Source organism: Ursus americanus, chromosome 10 (genome assembly GCF_024610735.1).
Source record: "Ursus americanus isolate L20-20 chromosome 10, mUrsAme1.1.p, whole genome shotgun sequence".
Lineage (NCBI taxonomy): Eukaryota > Metazoa > Chordata > Mammalia > Carnivora > Ursidae > Ursus > Ursus americanus.
In genome coordinates, this window is record NC_142136.1 from 10,767,856 (window position 1) to 10,786,716 (window position 18,861).

Below are 18,861 nucleotides of genomic sequence, written 5' to 3' on the forward strand. Positions count from 1 at the left end.
AGTTATTAACAATGATTAGAATTTTTGTCCATGAAAATGAATTTCTAGATGTCAGAAGAGAAAAAGACTTAAAGCAGCCATGTGGGTAGGTTGAAGTTAAGAGGCTGTGCAGTAGACTTAGTGAACAATGAGTAATTAGGCATGCTGGATAAGACAGAGCTCAAGCAATGAGTGCACAAACTTCTGAGAGAAAGGAAATCAGGAATAGTCTGAAGTGAACCTTTTTCTATACCTATCAATAGGTGGTATTATTGGCCTTAAACAGCTTAGGAAAAAAAGAAAGATATTTACTTGATTGGAAAGAAATGTGCTTGGTAAGCATGATACTTTTGGAAGTTGGTCTTTGTTCTCACAAAAACTATGGTGATTCTGTATCCACAGAGATCAAGCTGCCATGTTATCTAATAGAGTATAGCAGAAGGCTGGGAGTTAAAAAGAATTGATAAAATATCTAAGAAGACTGTCACACAAATATAGTGTAATTCGATGTAGTCTTAGAGAAATAAAATCTAAATCTTAAAAGTAGACAGATATTTTTCTGTTTTTGAAGATTATATTCATTCATTTCAGAGAGAGAGAGAATGCACATGAGCGGGGGTGGGGGGGGTGGGGGTGGGGGTGGAGGACAGAAGCAGACTCCATGCTGAGCAGAGCCTGACACAGGGCTCAATCCCACAACCCTGAGATCATGACCTGAGCTGAAAACAAGAGTTGGATGCTCAACCGACTGAGCTACCCAGGCGCCCAAAACAGATTTATTTCCGAAATTACAAAATGCAAGATGACTATCTATGCATTCATCCACTCATCCATTTGTCCAGTTACTGAGCCTTTACATGTGCCAGGAATTCAGCATGGCATGGGTAACTGAAGGTCAAATCAAATCTGAGAAGTCCGATCAATTAAAGGAAGTTAGTAACCTATGAAATTCAGTATCCAAATGATGGTACATGCCAAATTACAATTTATTTTTAAAGCAATTAATGGATAATATTAAGCTCATGAGGTTTACCAATGAAAACGAGGAAAGTAAACAGATAATCTGATACGACTGAATTAGAATGGATGAATAGGGAGCTGATTCCTAAAGCAAAGGTACACTTCCTTGCCAACTATTTTATCATCTCATCAGAAAAAGATGTTAACTGCTACTTTTCATGTAGTCACAGAGATTCAGTAATAAAACTAAATAGGTGCTAAATACTCACATATTCTTAAGAAGCTAGGCTAGCTACCTAGTAGAACAGACTAAGAACTACAAAACCAACAATTTTGCCCATCTCCCACTTCAAGAGAAAAATGAAAGAAATTAAAAATATAATCAGTGGAAGTTGAATTCCTAATCTAAGAACTCAAGGTTGAACACTTTAAGCTAAGTGAAAGGGATGTGATGAGAATCACTTGATTTTCCATGTATCTCCTGGATTTTGAGGGACATCTAGGTAAGATCAACAATCGTTTTGGTGACAAAGCAGGAAGAGAAGAGTTTAATGAGGCATGCATTTATAATATTTCTTGTGGCCCAGATGTGGATCGTGCAGAAGAGGCTCATCCTGGGTCATTATGAGAGACCCTGCTCAACAGGAAAATCTGGAGGGATGTGAATCAGGAGAGTAAAGGCAACTGGAAAAGACAGAGCAGGATTTAAGGGTTCTACTGGTGAGAAATTCTCCCAAATCCTCAAAAGTGTCCTTGAAGACGCCAGGCAACTTTGCACATTTGCCATGTCTCCAAAATAATGAATGACAGGTTACAGTAGCCCGGATCACCCTAGTTCTTCCTACCATGTTCCTCCCCTCTTTACTGCAAACCGCAACTTTGAAGAGAACCCAGATGGCAAGGAAGAAGTGGAGAGGATATAAAGCAAGAGAGAAACAAGCAACAACACTCTCATCTTTCTCATAAATATTTCTGTCTGAGGTGGAACTGAGTCCAGGAAGAGAGGTTCTACCCGTTTTGAAATTACAATGAACTAGATTTTTAAACACACCCTCTCCCAGGGCACCTAGGTGGCTCAGTTGGTTAGGCGTCTGCCTTCAGGTCAGGTCATGATCTCAGGATCCCAGGATCTGCTCAGCAGGGAGTCTGCTTCTCCCTCTGCCTCTCCCTCTGTGCACTCTCTCGCTCTCAAATAAATAAATGAAAAATAAAAAAATAAACACACCCTCTCCTAAGTAGAACACTGATTGCATATTCCCTAGTAACAACCATATGACAGAATTGTTTGTGATTTTATGTAGGGGAGGAAAGAATAAGCTGAGAAAATGGGTTTGAGAGAAGAATTATAAAAAAAGTTCCTTCTAGGGGTGCCTGGGTGGCTCAGTCAGTTGAGCATCTGACTCTTGATTTTGGCTCAGGTCATGATCTCTGGGTCTTAAGATCAAGCCTTATCCTGGGATAGAGCCTCCACAGCAGGCTCTGCACACTATGGGGGGTCTGCTTGAGAGTCCCTCTCTCCCTTTCCTCTGTCTCTGCCCCTTCCCCCATTCCCATGCTCTCTCTCTCTCTCAAACAAATGATTCTTTTTTTTTTTTTTTTTTAAGATTTTATTTATTTATTTGACAGAGAGAGAGACAGCCAGTGAGAGAGGGAACACAGGCAGGGGGAGTGGGAGAGGAAGAAGTAGGCTCCCAGTGGAACAGGGAGCCTGATGTGGGGCTCAATCCCAGGACCCTGGGATCATGCCCTGGGCTGAAGGCAGATGCTTAAAAACTGAGCCACCCAGGTGCCCCCCAAACAAATAATTCTTAAAGAAAAAAAAAGTTCCATTTGTGCAGTAGTTACGTAGTTAAAAAAAAAAAAAAAAGATAAAAGAAGGTCAATTATTAGGAAGTACTCAGAATGTTTTCTCAATAACTATCTAAATGAATCTTGTTCTACAATGAGGTACCACTTCACACCCATTAGAATAACTGTAAAAACAGAACAACAAAACCACCAGAAAATAACAAGCATTGGTGAATATGTGCAGAAGTTGGAATTCTTGTGCATTGCTGGTGGGAAAGTAAAATGGTACAGCTAATTGTGGAAAACAGTATAGTGGTTCCTAAAAAATTAAACACAGAATTACTACATGAGCCACTAACAGAGGATCAGGATTCACAAAATATGAACTTTTATGATTCAGTAAGAAAAAGATAAACACTCCAATTTAAAAAAAAATGGGCAAAAGCTGTGAACAGGCAGTTTGCAGAAAACAGGAGTGTCAATAAATATAACTTTAAAATGCTCATTGTCATTACTAACCAATATATAATAAAACCACAAAGAGATACCATCTAAACCCACCAGTCAGGAAAAACTTAAGTAGTCTGGATACCAAAAGTTACCTAGGATGTGAGCAAAATTGTTAAAGGCAGATTCCTGGGTCCAAATCCTGGCTCTTCCATTTCTTAGCAGAATGTCTTGGGCAAACAATTTAGTATTTTTAAATGCCTCAGTTTCCCAACTGCAAAATGCAGGGTAACACTAGTACATTGGATTGGTGTGAGGATTAAATACTTTGATACAGATGAAGTGTATAGAAGAGTCAGTGCCTGACACAATTTTAAGTATACAATTGGGTTTTCTTATTATTCATATTATTGATAGCAGCAGCACTGTTGGTAGACATATACACTGGTACAACCACATAGGAAAAACCATTCAGCATTACTGTGCAGGATTAAGAATACACAGTCCCTGCAACCAGCTGTTCTACTGGCATATTCCTTGAAGAAACTCTTATTTCAAGAAGAAACATACAGAGACACATTCATAGAAGCAGTGTTTGTTCTGAAAACAAAATAAGTAACACAAATATCTAACTAGGGGATAAAGAATAAATCGTGGTATATTAATATGACTTAACGACATATAGCATGGAAATAAATAAAGCTACATGCATCCAGATGACCAATCTCACAAACATAATACTGGAGGAAAAAGCCACTCACAGAAGCACTGAGAGAGTATGGTGCCAATGATGTAAGCTCAAAGACATTAACATACTGTTTACAGCTGTACTGTATATATAACATTCCTAAAGAAGAAGGGAGGGATGCATTTAAAATGCATTTAAAAATGCAATTTAAAAACTGGGATGGTAGTTACCTCTAGGGGGCAGGAGAAAGGATTTAATTAAGGAAGAGCACAGAGGAAAGGCATTAGTATTGGTAATGTTTCCTTTTTTAATCTAGATGGTAAGTAATTGGGTTTCTGTTGTGTTCTTTAGCTTTTGGATAGATTAATACATATTCGTTTATATAAAATATTTAATAACAAGAAGTCCAAAAGTAGGCACAAAAATCCAGGGGGAAAAAGCCCAGCCATTATTACTGTAAAATCACTTGAAAAACACTTGTGGTCCTATCCACCACGTAGTTCTTCTTTGAAACACACGGTAGCATTTTCGCAGTTGTTTGTTTGGAGGTATTGAGCTGAAAGTCTTGGGCAACTCAGCCCAGGAGGTCAGCACAAAGAAAAGGGAGCCAGGCATAAACCCTGAAGATCTGCCCAGGCTTACGGCAGGTGGAAGAGAAATCCACAAAGAACACTGGGAAGCCACCATTCATTCTCCTGTCTTTTTAAATCCCCTCACCACACAATGTTCTTGTCCTGACAAAAAACATTCTGAGAAGATGATTTCCCTCCTCTGTTTCTGAAACATGCCCTGACTTTCTCTCTGCGTCCAATCTCATTTTCCTTCCATCCTCTCTCCACAATGCAACTCAAACCAAGCTCTTCCTTTTTTTTTTTCTTTTTTTTTTTTTTTAGATTTTATTTATCTGAAAGAGAGAAAGAGAGAGAGAGAGAGAAAGCGAGCACACGCACGCACACCAGCACAAGCAGTGGGGAGGGGCAGAGGGAGAGGGAGAAGCAGACTCCCTGCCTAGCAGGGAGCCCAACATGGGACCTGATCCCAGCACCCTGGGATCATAACCTGAGCCGAAGGCAGAGGCTTAACCAACTGAGCTACCAAGGCGCCCCAGAACCAAGCTCTTCCTAAACCCCAATGCTCTCCACACCATCTCTTCCTTCGTGAACACTCGTCCACGGATCCCTCTGGCCAAGGATAAAGCAGAGGCCACGCTATGGCTTCAAATGACTTGGTTCCTACTTACTTCACTTTTGCTCATCACACCCAGCTTATTCTCTGATTGCAAAGGTTTAAAGCAGTGGTTCTCAGACTACTTCCCCTGGACTAGCAGCATCAGCATTACCTGGGAACTTACTAGAAATGCACACCTAGCCCAGACCAACTAAACTGGAGTAAACTCTGGGGGTGGGTCAGCCATCTGAGTTTTAACCAGCCTTCTGGGTCACTCTGAAGCACACCAAAGTTTGAGCATCATTGGTTTAACGCACGAATGAAAGATAAATTATTATTTGAAGAACTCCGATGGAGAAAATCAAAAAGTACTATACAGCACAGCAGTTAAAAGCACACACTCTGGGGTCACCGTGCCAGGGTGCAAATTTCTGCTCTGCTTCCTCCTAGCTTTGTAATCACAGAACAGTTGCTTAGACTGCCTCAGCAGAGCGGGACACTTAACAGCACAGGTCCCACAGCAAGCCTGCTTGGATCTAAATCCTGGCTCTACCTGCTATCAGCCATGTGACCTTGACGAGCAAGTCACTTACTTTCTCTGAGCCTCAGGTGTCTCATTTACGAAAGTACAAATAACAGTACCTACTTCATACAGTTGCCGTGAAGATGAAATATTATATATATAGTCATATATATTATCTAAACAAGTATATATATTTATGCATTGTGCTCAGAACTGTACCTGATACACAGTAAGTACTGAGTATTATTTATTCTCATTATGTTATTAATTTCATATATTTTGGAGATTAAAAAAATCAACTAATGACCACAGCAAGTGAATAAAATTCATCTATTCTGGTAAGGAAAAACTTTCTTTAGAAAGTTTCCTCACCTTTTGTTTTCTAAGGTAAATGAGTTTGTTTGGTTTCTATCCAGTACACCATTTATACCTCTCTGAGTTTATTTCCTTCCAATGAAATAGTACTTAACTGGAAGCAATAACTTCCTCTAAAGAGTCAGGGGGGCTCTGCCTTGAGGGGTCACTGAATTCAGATTAATGCCCCCCTCCTTTTTTTAAGCAAAGAACTTACAAGAAAGAAAAGGAATTTACTGAACAGTATCCCTATGACAGGGAAAATATTTCTGGGAATTATTCTAAATACACATCCAGTGTTAACGTAGCTAGAAACTCTCCGTATAAAAGAGCTATTAAGTTACCTATCTGCAGTCACTGAGAAGGAAACTGAAAGTACCATGATACACCAATTTGGGTAGTAGGACTTTCCACCTCTCTGCTCACTCCTGGGAGGTCATACTGTGTCCCCTGACCAGAAAATGCATGCGTGGCCACAGCACGTTCAGTGCAGGGCACATTCGACTGAACATAAACAAGTGTAACAAACCCATGTTTTCTGAAGACACAATAAATGGATCTAAGTAACGTGAACTTATGCAGTGATATATTATCCAAGGGTCTCAAAGTGTTTCACCTCATTATTAGAATGTGAAAGAAAATATGAGAGAAAAAAAATGTACTGGGGTAAGTTACAAAACCAAAGTCAAAATACAGCTCGTTCCTGAGAGTTCGATATTTCTTAGAACCATAAAGATAATATACCCGTTGAGCCTGGCTTAGAAATTACTTTAGTCATCAAATATGTACTGGAGGTTTCTGGAATACTTCTGTCTCTAATAGAGCTATATGTGAATCTGGTATACAGAAGTCTTTATCTGTGATTCTCTTGATGTCTCTAGGTTTTAAAAATCAGTTTCCTGTGCAAAATTCAGTTTCCTGTGCAAAATCAAGTTAAGGCAACGTAAAAATATTTTCGTAAAAAAAACAACAACAACAGAAAGAATGAGCATTTAATACTATGGGGGGGAGTTATGATTTTTATTTGCATGTGTTTACTGCATGTTACACAGTGTTCTTTGTTTTGTTTTGTTTTCCCTGGAACACTGAACTTCAACTATGAGGTGAGCTGAAGGAACTTTGGCAGAATCTCTTTTCATAGCTGTCTACTTTAAAATGGAGGTCACTGATGACAACGAACATTCAATCAACTCTGGATTTCCTCAATGTAAGAAATCTTACTTTGGAGGGAAAATAAAGGTTAATAAATTAAGATTACTCAATTTTTAAAAGGCATCAATGTGTTCTGGCAAGTCAAGCTGAATATAGCTCACATTTCTGATTTAATGCTACCTAATCTCAATTACACAGAACAGGAAGGTAACGAAGTCGTATCTTATAACTGAAAACCCACAATGGCAACAAAAATTGCCATCCTCTAATATATTTAGAAAAGCGCACGGGATGCTTCATTTACAACAAAGTATAGTAAGTAATAATACACTAGCCTTCCTGGATTGCCTGGAAAAAAGAAAATACTGATTCCTCAGAATAAGACTTGCCTCAAGATCCTCCAAAGTAAGACAAAATGTATTCGACCATAAATGTAGGATATGAATAAAACACAGCTTCTCCCTACTATATCTGTCAGTATTAACCACGCAGGTGCTGGTTAGGATTCTGGACTTGCAGGACCCCTCAAAGTAAATCATCAGAACGTTTACCTGTATCGTCCTCTGAATGCCATCAACGTTGACAGACAATAACGGTGAAGCCAGGTTCCACGTGCTGGTCACATTTAGTTTCGACCCATCAACTTCCACCTGTTGTGACACCAAAGAAGACTGTTACCATGAAGAAAGACAGAAAACTGATCTCAAGTTCATTGCTGCATACAAAGCAGCAGCCATTTTAAACAGATGGCTCCCAAACAACCTGTCATGTTTACTGCTCCCGCCATGAAAGACAGGGTCCAACAAGAGTCTTCTTAGCCATCTCTGGGGAGAGGTGAAGGACCTGGGCACAGCTGCCTCTGGGTACTGAGGTTTCAAGTGATTTCCAGCAAGTAACAAACAGCCTTCTAACTCTAAACCTATCTGGACATGCTACATTTACTGCAATTAGACAAGTAATGCATATAAATTTCAGTGACATTTTGCAACCCACACATCAGGGCTTGCATATAATATCCTCTCCAAGGACCAAGAAAGAACTTTTTCTGTGTTCATTTTAATGAAGGATTATGCATTATTATCTTAATTAAACAGAAGCTTTAATTAGGCAAAATTCTTTGGTGTCGAATATTAAAAGTCCATTTGAACTTTGCAAAAGTTCTGTCACATTTTTGTCAATCATAAATGACTAATTTCATCAAGTCATCATTTATGAAGATGCAAAAAAAAAAACCCATAATCTTTTAAAACAGATACTTGTAAGAGAAAAATTCTAATTTCCAAGTAAATAATGTAAAAGTAACTGAAAGAAAACAAGCAAAGCTAAATTAAAATAAAGAGTATTGTTAGCGCTTGCTTCCTTTTCACTCACTGTTTCCCCAACTCTTCTATAGGAGAACTAAGGAAAAAATAACAGTATTATTTTAACTCTACAGTAAACAACCTAACAAAGGGATATTTGAGTTTGTTCAAGGTTCAAAATAAACCGGTAGCAAAGTCAAAACACTTGATCCCTAACAACTCCTTTACTCTCTCTTAATTCTCTAATACAATACTTACTAAAATAAAAGACATACAGATGTTACCATTTAGAAGATTAAGTATGTCCATATACATCTATACAGACTTCACGTATATATATTTCCACAATGGTGTGGTCATACAGTCTAGAAGCTAAGATATGCTACTGGCTATGTAACAAAATATCAGTGGGACGTACATGATACGCTCGCTTGTGTTTCCTGGTTCAGTGGCCTCTGTGTCCATAGAGCACAGTTCAATAAGTAGGAGGAAGGAACAATGGCTTGGGTCTCACCTGACACTGCTGTTCTACTCAGTCAGAGCTGCTCACTAAACTGGAGCATTTAACCTTCTAAACCTTAGTTGCCAAACTAAAATCTACCAAAAATATCTACCCAAAAGGGAGCTGTAAGATTAAAGAAGTTAGCATATAAAAGTATCTACCAATATTCCTGTCATGGTAGGTCCTAAATATTTTCTCCCTTCTCCTGTCCCCAATCCTTAATGAGTTTTAACAATAAGGTGAGATAATCATACTATCTCGTAAATTATTTACTATTAAAACACTAGATGATAAAGATCTGTGAAGCAGCAATAACACATTTTAAAATTATTTAGCAAATTAAATATCACCTTATGTAATAAAAGATTTCCAAAAGAAGCTCCCAATAGATAGAATGCTACAAATATTAAGTGCTAAAAATACCTTTTAAAACTGAGAAAAATATTTGCTTTGACATGGCTTCTAAATTTAAAAGGTTAAAAAAGGTCAATGTTCAATTATAAAAGTTTTATTAATAAGAAAGTTAAAGGCTGTAAGGAAATATTTTTAATGATAAGCATTTAAAATTTGTATTTGATACTAATTTTAAATCAGCAGGGGTAACAGAATGAAACTTTTATCATCATCTTTAGGGCTTATGAGGGGGAACTGAGAAAAGAACCGAATTTACTCAAATCCTGTAGAGGAGAAACCAATTTACCACAGCCTAAAGAAAACTATCTTCATGAATGTTGAAACAAAATGCGACATCCCATATAAGAGAATATCATTTGGTAATAAAAAGGAATGAAATGCTGATACATGTTACTTACATGGATGAAGCCTGAAAACATGCCAACTACATACTTCCATTTATAATAAAACGTTCAGAAGAGAAATATCCATACAGATTAGTGGCTGCCTTGGGCTGGGGGTGTGGGGATGGATGGAAGGATTGAGGGGTGACAGCTATGGCGTATGGGTTTTCTTATTTGGCACAATGAAAATGTTCTAAAAGTGACTGTGGTGACGGTTGCACAGCTCTGGGAATATACTACAAGCCACTGAACTGTACAATTTAAATGAATAAACTGTATGGGTATGTGAATTATATCTCAATAAAGTTGTTAAAAAATAAGTAACAAATGAAAACAGAGGGGTGGTTTTACTTTTTCAAAAATCAGAAGCAGTATTTCATGAGAAATTAAAGATCTAAAATGTATAATACACACACACACACACACACACACACACACACACACACATCATGTTCATGAATTAGGAGAGTTTTAGTATTATTAAGATATAAGGTCTCTCCCAAACTGATCTATATATTCAATGTAATTCTGAGCAATATCCCAGGAGTCTTTTTTTTTTTTTTTGGTAGCAGACTCTAAAATATATAGTAAAACAAAGCATATAGAACAATAAAGATAATTTTGAAAACTTAACAAATTTGGAGAACTCATGTCACTTGACTTTAAGACTTCCCATTAAGCTACATGAATCAAGATACTGGTGTAAGAATAGACATAGTCATTAATAGAACAAAATGAGAGTTCAGAGACCCATGGATTTTCAAAAAAAGTGCCAAGACATTAAATGGGGAAAGCACAGTTTGTGAATAGTACTAAAACAATTAAACATCCGTATTCAAACAAATAAATCCTGACCTCTATCTCACAACATTTAAAAAAAAAAAAAAAAAAACTCAAAACAATGAAAACTAAATGTAAAGCCTAAAACTAAAAAACTCCTAGAAGAAAACATAAGAGAAAACCTTTACAACCTTGGTCCAGGCAAAGATTCCTCAGGACATAAGTACAAATCTTATAAGAAAAAATAGATGAATTAGACTTCACCAAAATTATAAATTTCTGTTTGAAAGACACTGTTAAGAAAAGGAAAAATGAGCCACATGTTGGGAGAAAATATTTGCAAAACACATATCTGATAAAGGACTTGAATCCAAAATCTACAAAGAATTGTCTTCTATAAGTCAATAAGAAAACCAACTGAATTTCTTTAAAAATGGGCAAAAGATTTGACCAGATACTTCATCAAGGAAGAGAGATGGATAACAAGCACATCACTGAGTGGTCATTAGGAAAAAACAAAATTATAACAAAATATAACTACCCACCCACTAGAAAGGCTCAAATGAAAAGAAGTGATAATACTAAGAGCTGGCAAACATGTGGAGCCTTTACACATTGCAGGTATGGAATGGAGACTAGTAGATCTGCTTTAGAAAACCCCAGAGAAGTGAAGAGTTATGTACAGAGAGTGTTCACGAATGTTCACAGAAGCTTGTTTATGATAGCAGAATACATACACAGAAAGTTTACATTAACCTCAAACTGGAAAAACCCAAAAAATCCAATGAACCAATAATAATGGACAAATATGGTATATATCCACACAACAGAAATGAGCAATAACCAGCTCAAAAGCTTTATGCTAAGTGAAAGAAGGCTGACACAAAAGGGTATATAGAACGTGAGTATGATTCCATCGATAGAACATTCTGGAAAAGGCAGAAATCAGGTCAGCAGTTGCTAGGGGCTACGGGTATAAGGATAAGCTTGACTAGGAAAGGGCTTGAGGGAACTCTATGAGGTGATGGAAATGTTCTAAATCTTGATTTTGGTGGTGATTATATGATTATACAGATTTGTCAAAATTCAATCAAACCATACATTTAAAGAGTAATTTTTTTTATTAATTATACCTCAATAAATCTGACTTTTAATAACAAAAACAGGGGTGCGTGGATGGCTCAGTCAGTTAAGCGTCCAACTTGATTTTGGCTCAGGTCATGATCTCAGGGTCTTGAGATCAAGCCCCATGTTGGGCTCTGCACTCAGCGGGGAGTCTGCTTGAGATTTTATCTCTCCCTCTCCCTCTGCTCCTCCCCCTTGCTTGCTTTCTCTCAAATAAAAAAAAAAAATCCTTAATAAAATTATTTTAAAAATAAAAATAGAGGGAGCAAAGTCTACCTCTTCAAAAACTGAAAACTGTATTTTTGAACTACCTTTATGTTCCCTTACTGATAAATTAATTTCTCTCCCTGCATCCTCTGCTATTGGATGAGTGGATATGAACGTTAATTTGGGAAGAAAGACAGAAGGAAAGTTCCATCTAGACAGAAACATGGGGGGAAAAGTCCTTTTCAAGTCCTGTCGATTACATGTAGGAAAGACAGAGAGGGAAGATGAAGATATCAGAAATCAGAGATCAGAGATCTCCCCATTTCCTTTTGTGTGGATCCTTGGGAAAACAGGTAGCGGGATAGAAATGGAGAGAGATGTGTGAAATCATTCTGACAGGTATCGGGTACCCTAAAAATATCTATGCTGGAGGTCTACTTCTGGAACATAGTCTAGGAGAGGCTGTAGGCTTCGTGTCATGGCATTCCTAAATGTGTATGACCAAAAGCACAGCACTGATGGAGGAAGAAGTGGATAGATGACCCAAGCACATCATGTTAGGAATCCAGAAGTTTTTACCTATCTTAATGAGAGGACAAAGTCTAGGTCAGGATAAAGACAACACAGTACAGGGGACTCCATGACTACAGGCAAACAGCAACCAGGACTATGGGTAGCAGAGGCCTCTTCTGTAACAAAGAGGATGAATCTTCACCTGACAGTTATGGGTCCAGGTCCTTACATTAGAGCCTTGTAAAGACACTGTGGGTCTGAGTTCTCTTCCCCACCTCTATAGTTACAAGGTGAGTTCAACCACATACCTAAAGGCCCCTTTTACCTGCATCCAAACTCCACACCACTGTGGTAGCTGGACTGAGGGAAAGAAACCCGAAACACCATGGTATCTGAAAGACACTGCTTAAACCAAAGTGTTGGGGCGCCTGGGTGGCTAGGATGGTTAAGCATCTGCCTTCGGCTCAGGTCATGATCCCAGGGTCCTGGGATCAAGTCCTGCATTGGGCTCCCTGCTCAGAGGGGAGCCTGCTTCTCCCTCTCCCTCTACTATTCCCCCTGCTTATGCACTCTCGCTCTGCCAAATAAATAAACAAAATCTTTTTTAAAAATTCTTAGAAAAAGAAAAACAAAAAACCAAAGTGCTTCCTCCCCCTCACCCCTTACTAAAGGCTTGTGAGGAAGACTATGTGACAGACATACAGAAACTATATTTCCTCATACACCTGGGAAGTAATGAGCATAATTTTGCAACGTCACTATATAACTGAAGCAAGGAAGTTATCAGAGCTCCTAATCATAAACTATGAAGCATATCAGCAAATTTTAAAAGAGGGAAAAGAACATGCTGAAAACCATCACCTACCTTCTCAGGCCTCAAGCTGTAAACAGATTTCACCAAGAAACATAATTCAGGACAGCAGATGCAATGATTCTATTGATGCTTTCGTGAGATGAGTAAAATCTAGATGTAAGTATAGGCCAGTAGGAGCGGCAGGGAATTTGAACATTTTAATCCCATAGAAAGATAGGAGCAGACTGAACTGAAGAATTCATGTTACTCTGCCATATATATTGTTTACACATAATTCTTCAGCCAAGAGGGGCTGAAGCAGTAGATGCGGAGTGGAGGTGGCAGTTCACTATTACAGCACTAAGAACCCGACATAAAGAACCACCCTATCTTTTCCATGCCAAAAACTAATAGAAAGTGAAATCTAGGACAATGGAACTGTCAGATTTGATGAGAGGGTATTAGAGCAAAAGGCCTAATGAGGAAAAGCTACGGGCTGCCCATGCTTATACACAACCAAGCACCCTACTGCACATAATGATCAGAAAATAACCGATACTGGATCTTCGCATACAATTTGCAAAACACATTTTTATCAAGAGAAAAAGGTAAATTAAGAGTATTATAACACAAGAAGAACTACTTGAAGAAACACAGGAAGAGTTCAGATAAATAATTCTGCAAAGTCTCAAAGACAACCATAGGAAACATGACTCCTCTTCTAAAAAATGAGCTCAAAGAAGAAAAACAAAGGTTCAAAGAAGAGATCATACAACAACAGAAGGAAATGAAAATCAAGCTGGTAGAACTCAGAAAAAAAATGAAGAGAAACATAACTTTATAAAGATAAAAGCCATCTTAAGAAGCAACCAAAAATAGAATCAATGAGACTACAAAGAAAGAAAAGGACATGGAAAAATCATATAAAACAAAACAGAAAAGACTAGCAATATAAAAATTTATAGAGAAGACAACAGATATGGAGGAGGGAGAAGTGGATCCAAAGAATATACAAACGACTTTTTCAAAAAGGCTTATAAAGAAAAAATAAATGTACCTTCAAAGATATGATAGGGTAAAACTTCTCAAAATAAAACCTTGAATTTGTAGAATGATGTTGTTTATGGAACTTTAAGAATAAAGACGGTTTTATGTGAATATTTTGGCAAAGATAAGAAATCAGGCAAAAGCAAGGAAAAACCTCAGGTCAGCCTAATTTCTCAAGGGCAAAACTGATACATAAGACCATAGAGCAATGTGATCTAAGTACTAAAAAGGAAAATGTTGCCCCCCAATTTTATACCCAGCCAAGATGTCCTTAAAGTATATTGTATAAACATATCTTGTAGCATATAAGAGAACTTAGCACCCCTTATTTAAAAAGGAGGCATCTCGGGGCGCCTGGGTAGCGCAGTCGTTAAGCGTCTGCCTTCGGCTCAGGGCGTGATCCCGGCGTTCCGGGATCGAGTCCCACATCGGGCTCGTCCACTGGGAGCCTGCTTCTTCCTCTCCCACTCCCCCTGCTTGTGTTCCCTCTCTCGCTGGCTGCCTCTCTGTCAAATAAATAAATAAAATCTTTAAAAATAAATAAATAAATAAATAAAATAAAAAGGAGGCATCTCTATATATACCAATATGAAACCATACCCAAGAAGTTACAGAAGAGCATATACAGTATGTTATCATTTGTTAAGGGGGAAAAAAAAACCCTGTGTTTTTTAAATGTATAGAATACCTCTAGATAAATATGTAAGAGGAGCAGAGGGGCTGAGGGACAGGGATAGAAGGAGGGCTTGCCTTTTACTGCAAATCTATTCACTTTTTAAATTTTATTCTGTATATGTATGTTATATATTCAAAACTTTAAAAGTGAGGAGAAGTGTAAGGGCCTATTTTCCTCTCTCATGGTAGCATGAAGTCAATAATTACTTTATACCTTTCACAACAGGCACACAATACATTATAGCTTCCCTTCTAAAACTTCGTTTTGGTTAACACACCAATACTCATTTCAATTTCTCTGGTCATAGATTTATTGATTTCATCTCCACTACCCAATTTTACAATGTATTTTGGACAACTGCTCTGTATCAACTCTTCCTTATCTAAAAATAAGGGCCTTGAATGAGCAATGCTAAAGATCTCTTCTAGGCTAAAATTCTATGGTTTTATGGTTCCAAAGCCCTTTTATTCAAGATCCACTTAGACAGTTAATTCCTGACATGGCAAATTCCAATATTAGAAAGGGATTTTGGTTTGCTCAAGCACCTCTGTTTGGGTAGGAAATTTTTAAGATCTTTCCTTTGACAAGCAATAAAAGCTAACAAATTAAGTCAAATTCAGTGTGGGGATTAAAGAAAAAATAGACCAAGAGTAAAATGACAAATGACATAAATAAAATTTCATACCTTTCAAGGCAGACAATATTGTGGAAATGTTCTAAGCACTATGAAAACACTAGAATATTTTACATTATTTTAAAACTCTATTTAAAAAACAACCCAAAGACACAACATCTCTGTTTAGAAACACTAAACAAGACATAAAGATTTCATGCCTTTAGTTTAAATAGACCTAGGACTCAAGTGCACCAAATTTATATTAATCATCATATTGATCCTGACCCACACTCTTGGCAGAGCACGTCCTCTTTTCTTTACCAAAATTGAAGCCACGAGACATAAGTCCTTTTACTTTTGGGCATCAGTGAACCTTCTCTCCTTTACTGATATCTTACACACCGGCCATTTCCCCTCTGCCTCATGCACGTACAGAACCCCCATATTTTCACAGATGGGCACCTGACCCACTATGCCCTCCAACCACCAAACTGCTTCTTTCCTTCTTTTCTCTGACAGGCTCTAGAACAAGTGTTCTATGCCTATTTTCCTACCATGTAACTTTTCCCATAACCTTCTACAATCTGGCTGCTAAAACTGTACTCTGAAAGGTTACAAATCTTTTCTAGCAATTGTATACTCTCTTCTTAATTCTCATTACTCTTTGTTCTCAGCAGGAAGGAAGACCTCTTGGGAAGAGGTGATATTTAAGCTAAGACCTGAAGAGTGAGTAGAAATCAGTTGGTAGTGATGGGTAGGTGGGAATATCCAGAGGGAATATCCCAGAGGCAATCTCGTGTTAAAAAAAAAAAAAGAAAAAAAAAATCCCAGAGGCGAGAAAGAGCTTAACTCATATGAAACCAGCGTGCAGGGCACAGAAAACAAAGGTGAGCACGGCACATGGGAGAGGCGGAGCGATGAGAAGCACTAAAGGATTCCAACTGGAGATTGCCATCATCAACTCAGGCGATGTGAACTTCAAAGAACAAGGGTTTTCCAAGAGGGAGGGGAACATGGTCTAGAATGGCACTAGAGGAAACAACAGGCTCACTTCCCATCTCAAAGGTGCATGTGTTATGGGAGGAAAACTACCACCAGGTTTCTGTGAAGGCCAGTAAGTGGCAGAACATTCAGAGAAAATGTCTGAGAATACAAGGCAGTTTGTTGATGACAAAGCAAGAGACACAGAGGCCATAGTGGAAAGGGTGGAGAGGAAGTGGAAAGATTGTGTGGAAGAGCATGGATTACTGGGGAGCCCCACTTCCCTCCACCTTTACCATAAGCACCCCACCTGCACCTGCTACTTCCTCTCATCTGGACTACCACAATAGACTAATCTTCCACGTCTACTTTTCTGGAACTCCACTTGGCTCTCCTCACTATAGACAGCATAGTTTTTGCTAAACAAACCTGATGATTCAGAAAATGAGAGGTAAAAGGGGAAAAATGAGTGTGAGAATGACCAAATAAAGGTCCTGCCTGCCTTTGGAAAGTACAAACTCCAAAAAAGATGTGTAATACCGCAATCTTCAGTGTGAGAACATCCAATGTCTCAGCATTCTATAATCATTTAAAGATTACATTCTATTTAAAGTATTGACATTTTAAGTTCAAATTAAACAGAGCAAGGCTATGGTGAATAGAATTCATGCAATCCATCTTAACACGCACTACTTTCTGCAAAGTTTCCCCAACCTAAAGAGGATGACTTCAGTTAAGTTGTTCATAAGAATGTTTATGATGTTTAAAACAACACTTCAAAAACATGATTTCTTTCCTATTTCAAGAAAGCATTTTCTCATATTTAACAATCTACTAGTAACTTTGGACTCCATTAAAAGCATTTAACTGCATTTGTGGTACAAATAATGTTGATGTGGAATATTTTCCGTGAGTTGTTTGGAACATTCAATTTTCCTATCTACGTAATCATAAGGGAAAAAGAAAGTACACACCCAAAATTAATTTGACATTTGAGAGAGATTACTTACATCCTTTACCATTAAAAAACAAAAAAAGCACTTCCTCAGAGGTACCTCATGACACAGTTAAAATATTATAACTTCTATTGCAGTAAGCACCTGCTAAATAAGTTTTTTCAACAGTAGGAATGTAAAACTTACAAAACAAAGTATTTGCCAAAAAGCTTTTCCAAAAATAATAAAAATTTGGGAAGATACAGTCTGTAAAAAAGTGTTTCTGATTCACCATACAATTCTTTTTTGTTATTCACAAATTCTTTTTTGTCATCAAATGTTAAGATTAGCATTGTGCAGAATTAGATCTAAGATAAAAATCAAGGTGCTCATTCCACTACTTAAAAAAGACTTTGATCATATATTTCGCTTCTATTTCTGAAAACAATATAAGGGTAAAAAAGATTTGTTGATCAAGCTATAACTAATTTCCAGAAAGGAATAACTAGCCTGCCCATTAGACTTGCATAGCATATCTTAAAAATTATCAGTCTGCACAAAATGTGGAAAAAGACCTGCAGTTTTCTGATTTGACTATTAGGCTGGAAAGGATCCTACAAAAACATACTCCAACCTAACCCTCTCCTCCTCCTATTACACATATAACGAAATTAAAGAACCATATAAATTATGGAAGCAACAGAAGCAATTATCATGCAATTCTCAGAGTATTTCACTGAAATCCATATGTCAAAAGCAAAAGTAACACAGGTAATCTAAATACTAAGGTACCATGCTTGTCTGTAGCAGACACTCATTACTTATTTGTACCCTGAAAGAAGACTATTCTGGAGATAAAGATGCTTATTGATTCTTTTTGGTTCTTATCTCTTAGTTACTGCTGACAAAAATATGATTATTCAATTGTGTATAACATCGATAGGTATATCCAATACTCCCTAACAACAAAGGAATCTGTAGACCATACAGTTAAATACATGGGGATACTACCACCATCTACCATCATTATAGTTCACTGGCTTCTACATACACTGCCACTGGATATGTGAAACACATAACTTTCCTAAAATTTAGAACTAATAACTTTCCTAAGTTACTTGGTTTGACGTTAGTATCTCGGTAAAACACAACAAAAATAACTCAAACATTTTTATTCAATTATAATAATGATTCCTAACATTCTAACATATAAACTACAGGACCACCTTAATATAGATCTTAAAATGACACAGAAAGGGTAGGTTTTCTTTATCCTGCTCCTCTATTTACTAAAATATTTTCTTATTTCAAAATATAGTCATGATATCTCTACTGCCCTTCCAGGGAGAAATGAGATGCTCGTTTTCTGAAAACAAAAGGAGACAACCATTTTTCATAAGTTTCTTCTTTACCACTATCACCTTGGAAACAGTCTTTTATTTCTCTCCCAAACAGATATGTAACAATGACAAAAACATTAAAAGGGATTAGACACAATGATGGTGAAGATCTGTTAATCTGTCACAAAAG

At 37.5% G+C, this 18,861-nt stretch overlaps 1 protein-coding gene across 5 annotated transcripts in view; it reads right to left on the minus strand.

The window, feature by feature from the left end:
• PCCA (propionyl-CoA carboxylase subunit alpha) overlaps window positions 1-18,861 on the minus strand; it is a 392,273-nt gene that overhangs the window by 87,769 nt on the left and 285,643 nt on the right. For all 5 annotated transcript variants that reach the window (XM_045811095.2, XM_087865002.1, XM_045811094.2 and 2 more), the window contains one exon: window positions 7,610-7,708. In XM_045811095.2, the coding sequence (XP_045667051.1) occupies window positions 7,610-7,708 (99 nt within the window). The remainder of the gene's footprint in view (window positions 1-7,609; window positions 7,709-18,861) is intronic.